Consider the following 6442-nt stretch of genomic DNA (forward strand, 5'->3'; position numbering starts at 1 on the left):
ACTTGAAACGAGTAATTGGAGTACGGAATCGGATCTTCAAGCATGAATTTGGACACTTCAGTCGAATCCGACGAATTGAATTTATCCCCGGACCACCTCACATATACGTCCGAGATGATAATAAATCTGGTGATGTTACATGTGGTGATTGGTGCAGTCCAAGATAGTTCAATGGAGCCATCATTTTGTTGAGGGCAAAGCAGCGCTTCTGGAGCTTCTGGTTCTGCATGAGAAGCTGTCGTTAAGACCTTCAAGGCATTGCATTAAACTCCAGTTACTTTTCTAATACTGACAGTCATGAAAAATATCTGCGTCTAATTTTAATGTTACATAAACTTAGACAAATTATTTATTTAAAAAATTGAAAAAAAAATTAATTAAGCACTCTATTTCATCAAATTCTAGATAGAGCAAATTAAATCAGCAAGTCAATTCAGTTTCACGACTTGCTAATGACATGCGATCACTCGGAAGCGGGTCGAGAGGACTGCTAATGAATCTGGACTAGTCACTAAATATATTATTCCCTGATTAAATTTGCACTCAGTTTTTGAATGGCTTCGTGGCCGAGACGGGTGTCACACAACTGTGTATTAATGACAATGGTGGACACACTTCCGCTAATCCGCGAACCGCTAATTAGCGAATTTTCCTTATCGGATTAGCTTTTCAGCTAACTTTGAAAACCATTAGCGGACCAATCAGCTTCCGCTAAATTTAGTTCCGCTGACTGGCAGTCTGATAATAATGTTTAAAAATCTCTTCTGATAGAAAATTCAGGTGTTAATGTTTAATCCTAAGTAACGTTAGCCGGGTGCCACACTGATGGCTGATGACATCAACATATGTACGTCAAGCAATCACGTCTTGTGTAACTGCTACATAATTGATTGACGCAGCATCTAGAGGCTGATGTTTATCAAGGGCAGAGAGGCTGATGTTCATCAAGGGCAATGATTATCACCTCGAAGAGATGTAAGGCAAGCCAGAGTAAAGCAGTGTGTAACCCTGATTTTACCCGTGTGTTTTTATTTCGCATTATTTCTTATTCGTTTAACACTTTCTTATTTGTTTAAAAAACTGTATGTTTAATGTCAACTACTGCTTAATTTCATTTGTTCATTTAATTATTTATGTACATCTTAATTGATCATCATCTGATCTTGGCATGCTATACCTTTTTTGAAAGCTCCTTGTCAATGCTACAACATATTAAAAGTTCAGCTCTCTAGTTGTGTTTTTCAGAGTTTCAGAACCCCCCAAACAATTAAACCAAAGCTAAATTGATATACTAAAAGTTAGCGGTTAGCAGTAAATTCAGCTAAATTGTTAGCGATTTATGTATTTCGCGTTATAAAAGCTGACTTTTCAATTAGCGGATTAACGGTTATTGAAGCTAACATTTCGGTTAGTTGTGCCCACCACTGATTAATGATAAATATTTGATATATTAATCGTGATTCTGCACAATATTGGAAGTACACTCGCCTTCAGCGGGGCTCCATTGCATAGAAGCTCTCTCTCCCTCGCCACGGCTGGTATTCGCCGACACGGAGAAGTCGTAGGTCTGGCACTCGATCAGGTCTGGTACTTCGCACTCGTAGCTGTCACCAGGCGTTGTAATTATCTGGTCATCGTCTGCTTCACTTTCGCTACTCGCGAGCTTCCAGCGGATCGTGTACTTGATGATGATGCCGTTCTCCTCCTCGGGAGCTTGCCACGTCACCAGCACTGATGTTGAGTTGAGAGCTTCGATGTTGAGATCAGTTGGTGCGCTGGGAACTGATAGGATAGGATAGGTTGATGGGAAATATTAGAAAGACTGTCTTCAAGCCAGTCCAACAAGTAGGCTTATAAACAATTGTTGAAACATAATATCAAAAAGGAGCCTTTTATAATTACTCATATGTCATATCCAATCAATTGGATGAATTTTGAAAACCCAACCGGATATTTGTAAGGGTAAGTATGAATTTATATCAATGTTTATTGGTATTTCCACCTATACTAAGTTTTACAACACAGCGACCGTTTGTTCAAGATAGTATCTTTTAAAAATATTATTTATATTACAATGCTTGACCTGTAAGTTTTAGCCTAAATACTACTAATTATATAATTCTCTAAACTAGCAGAATGTCTCAAAAAGTATTTTCGAGTTAAAGCCTATTTTATGATGGTATGCTCAGATGTAATTTCAGCCTATATCTAGGTACCATTCAAATCGGTACAAGCGTTTCAATTCCAGTTTCGTCAAGATAAAAAAATTAAGACGAACGAATTTACAATCATTAGAACTACGATACATAATCCTACGCACATACAGAGTAACCGATCAAGCCCTGACTTAGGAGACCCCTCAATGACTGGACAGAAAAATGTATCACGGGTGCTGAACAACTTGTGTTCAGGAAATATGTCATCTTCGTTCTCAAGAAGTGAAGTGTTGAGGCTGCTGCGATCTTCACATTAAAAGTTTGAACGGGACATTTCTCAGAAGCCGAGGTAAATACGTATTCAATATTCGGTGATGCAATTGCGACCTAATTTGATCCTAATTTGAATTTGCACAAATATTTTTATCGAGTCATGTAGGTACAGCAGTGCTGATAAATAAGTCGGCACATTAATGAAATAAATTAATCTTTTTCGGAGAGCAACTCGTTTGTAATAAAACATGTACCTGCGAATAGTTGTGTTCATCTAACTCAAACACAAGTTGCCTGACTTACTCGCCATCATCTTGCCTCACAATGTTCCCCACTCACCATCTTCCTCCGTTACATAGTAAGTTGGCAGAGAAGGCTCCCCCTCCCCAGCTGCAGTCGCCGCCACAACAGAGAAGGAGTAGTTGCTGTACGGCGTCACACCAGTGATATTTATCGTCGTAGTCTCGGAATATGCAGAGTTAACCTCCAAGGTTGCTTGGTTTCCCCACATGACCTGACCGCCGTACACAACGGTGTAGTTGACGACCTCGCATTTAGTGGCAGGTTTGGTCCACGTCAGGTTGACGCTACGACTTGCCTCGGACGATACTTCAGGAGGTGGCCCCGGTGGCGGTACTAGGTGTATAGGGAAAAGAACCGCGAGAAGAAAACTCATTTATAATTTTTCCAGATGGCCTCACATTATCTTACGTAAATTTCTGGCAAACAGACGAGGATAGACATGTTGGATACAATACCATTGTTACATGAAGCAATATATATTCAACAAAAGTAACATAATTACAATATTTCAAATAAATACAAATAAATTTTTCTCAGAATTTTTCAATATTAATCTTCACAAATCTGAAATCCTTCTTCACAAATCTGAATGAAATTAAGCATGCACCTGCTCTGCTCACCTGACACGTCAGTTGTCTGGTTCGCCTGAATTTCATCTCCAGGTCCAGCACCTGTTGTTGCCGCAACAGCTACGGTGTACGTATCACAAGCATTCAGATCCGTAATATTTAGTCGAGTTTCAGTGACATTCTGAACTGTTGCCTTGCCTCCCTCGCTCCACCACCTCACTTGGTAGGCACCAAGCTGGCCGTTCTCCTGCGTGGGTTTCAGCCACGTCGCTGTGAATGATGTCGCCTGCACGGCCTCGAAATTCAGGTCCAGTGGTGCTGAAGGCTCTGAAATTTGAATTGACAGCAATAGTATTGATAGCGCAAGGTACTGATTTTATTTTCTGGTAAATTCCTTTTAACCTTAGGGATGTCCACATTTAGTTTTTATGACTTACATACACAACAACTCACTGGCTTCGTCAGTTTGAGTCACGCAGGTTGCAAGATGAGGTTCGTCCTGCGTGCTCAAGTTGATGGAGTAATTCGCGTAAGGCACGAGGAAAGATGTTTCAATTTAATATTCAAGCAAGAAATGCTTGAATCATGTGGGATTTTTCGCACTACCCAGCATCAAAAAAATCCCAGCATCATGTGGGATTTTTTTCGCACTACCGGTTCGAATCGAAGTAAACTATGCTCGCCCCGCTCACCATCCTGCAGGGTGTAGTCTGCTGCGGATGCAGGGGTGCCAGTGTCGACCTCAGTGCTCCCATCTAATGCCATGGGCTGCACCGTGACGTTGTAGAAAGTGCAGCTGTCTAAGGTCTGGTATCCATCACAGGCCGAGGTGCTGGTAGCAGGCGAGTCAATGTAACAAGATGCAGCAGGGACGCTTAGTCCATCAGGTATCCATGATACATAGTACCTAGAAACTTCAGCAGTTGGCTCCTGCAGCTCCCACGTCGCGTCGATCATCGTCACGTTTGGAAAAAGCTTCAACTGGCTCACCACATCTAGAGTGAAATTAGTTTACGATTAAAAATCATTCTACCATCGCAGAGTATGAGCGGATTGTAGAATGTCTGCCCAATCTACATTGAAGTGACTTATATTCCTCGTATGTCCCTGCATCGTGTTATTTAACGGTATGAAAGCCCATGTCAAATAGATCGTTGAACAATTAATTAGTCCAATTGAGTATCTTGACGCACCCTGGATAGTTCAATAGCCTACTAATGAACGATATTATTATCAAAGTTCACATGGAAGAATTGCAATGAAATCGCAGGAGCGTCACGCGCCTTTAAGAAAACGACCTTTGACGGGAATTGCTGGCTTCCTGCAGCTCCTGCTAGGGTAGAAAATTCAGTAATACATCTGATATAAATAGCCATAAATGTCATACCGTATAATGAATTATTGTACGTAAATTAAAAGAGTACTATCAAACTTTTGCACGAGTTCCTTACTTTTTACTTGATATCGTAATCGCTGTTCCAATGTAGTGTGATTCGATGCTATCTTATATGTTATCTTGCGCAATAAATATTACCCGTTAAACGCCACAACGCCGCCCTATTTTATTTTTCAGTGAAATCTTTCATGTTAAATACTCATTTGTAATCATGTTAACTATTATAGTATTTTGGTAGTTTTGAAAAACTTCATGTGAACATTTAACACTTGAAGATATTGAAATTTTATTCCTTGCAATGTGTTGGAGATGTAGTTAAAATGCTATACTCACCTTGAGCGTGCAGGGCCTGAATCTGTAGAAGGAAAAGTTAAAAAATGTATATAAACATTTTATGCATAAAGAAAATATAGAAAATTTTCAAATAAAACGATTCATATATAAAATTATAGACAGATCATGGCATTTTTATTTTCTTGGAAGTGAATTGATCAAGGCATTACAATTATTACAAGGCTATTACATATGTACGCTATGTTGTGTTCCAAATTAGCTGCGCAGAAAAACTTTTACCAATTCTGAAGTCATTACGTGCCACCAAATGGGTTATTAGTGGATTAGGGAACAAATGTCTTCAGAACATACTAATTGCAACACCCAATTCGGAACATTTTTTGACGCCCATTTACATATATGATTTTTTTTGTTGCCCAAATCCATTCTAATTGGTTAAAGTTGGACTTCATTAATCACAATGTGCCAGAAAACATATGAAACTTGAGTAATACTGGAGAGGATATTAATTCTGAATAAATTACGATATAAGAATTGAATGACAAATTATCTAATTTGTCACTAGAGTACATGCAGTTTTTAATCTAAAAATTTCTATACATCGATGAAACAAAATATTGCTCTTTGAGAGGAGCTCATAATAACTGACCATCAGTCGATCATAGTGAGTACCTGGAGAGTGAAGGACACCAGTAGGCAGCACAGGCATTCCTGCAGCAGTGACAACTTCACCATTTCGCTCCTCTGCCTCAGTTCCAGCAATAGCATCGAAGATCCACGACAATTGTTAGTGTCCGTCTTATTGCTTCTTACAAACAAAATTACACAACATATTCAGTGCCGGCCAATTCAGCTTTGTGGCGATTTTAAGAGCTAATTTTTTCCTATGTTTTTTGTTGAACGAAGAATTACGGTTCGTTGTATGTGTCGATGAAACTTGTTTTAAATGTGAATTATAAATTCATGCAATAAATTAAAATTACGCCGTTTCTCGATGACGTGTCGTATAATCATGCAGTCACATTTAGTAATTTTGTTTCTGGTCTGGCACTGTTAAATATATTCTAAATAATTAATTTTGGGAGGAAATTGTTTTTGAAATTATGACGAACATAAAATTTAATTCCTGATTTTGGTCGAACTTTCAGGGGGTACGAATGGGCTTCAAAATGTTCGTGGAAAAAGGACTTAACTGAAAATTAAATGAGAAAAGTTCTTATGTCAATGCACCAGAACGATCCTTTATCAATGTTTAATAATGTGTTCTCGCATTAACCCTTAAATTAACGCTACCAACACGGTGTGCTGTTTTTAAGTCCACAACTGTTCATGCAACAAGGGCATCTGCCGAAATAGAGGCCAGATCAAACACAAATTCATGGTGAAGCTTGGGTGGGAGAACTGCCAAATCTTTTACTCTCTGGAACGAGTTTATTGCGACAGTGCCTCAA

At 39.1% G+C, this 6442-nt stretch overlaps 2 protein-coding genes across 2 annotated transcripts; both read right to left on the bottom strand.

Moving 5' to 3' along the window:
- Positions 1 to 9: 9 nt before the first annotated feature.
- On the bottom strand, positions 10 to 3837 carry LOC108669792 (phosphatidylinositol phosphatase PTPRQ-like; the record flags this gene model as incomplete). Its single annotated transcript, XM_018157201.1, has 5 exons — positions 3755 to 3837; positions 3353 to 3628; positions 2769 to 3065; positions 1489 to 1782; positions 10 to 223 (listed from the first exon to the last, which is right to left on the bottom strand). Coding segments are annotated over exons 3-5 (680 nt in total), but the record flags the coding sequence as incomplete, so codon positions are not given.
- Positions 3838 to 3913: 76 nt separating this feature from the next.
- Positions 3914 to 6062, bottom strand: LOC108669793. Its single transcript, XM_018157202.2, has 3 exons — positions 5664 to 6062; positions 5031 to 5052; positions 3914 to 4296 (listed from the first exon to the last, which is right to left on the bottom strand). Exons 1-3 carry the CDS (start codon positions 5757 to 5759, stop codon positions 3914 to 3916), a joined length of 501 nt encoding a protein of 166 aa, XP_018012691.1. The 5' UTR covers positions 5760 to 6062.
- Positions 6063 to 6442: the final 380 nt, after the last annotated feature.

The sequence above is a fragment of the Hyalella azteca genome, unplaced genomic scaffold (genome assembly GCF_000764305.2).
Source record: "Hyalella azteca isolate HAZT.00-mixed unplaced genomic scaffold, Hazt_2.0.2 contig10099, whole genome shotgun sequence".
Lineage (NCBI taxonomy): Eukaryota > Metazoa > Arthropoda > Malacostraca > Amphipoda > Hyalellidae > Hyalella > Hyalella azteca.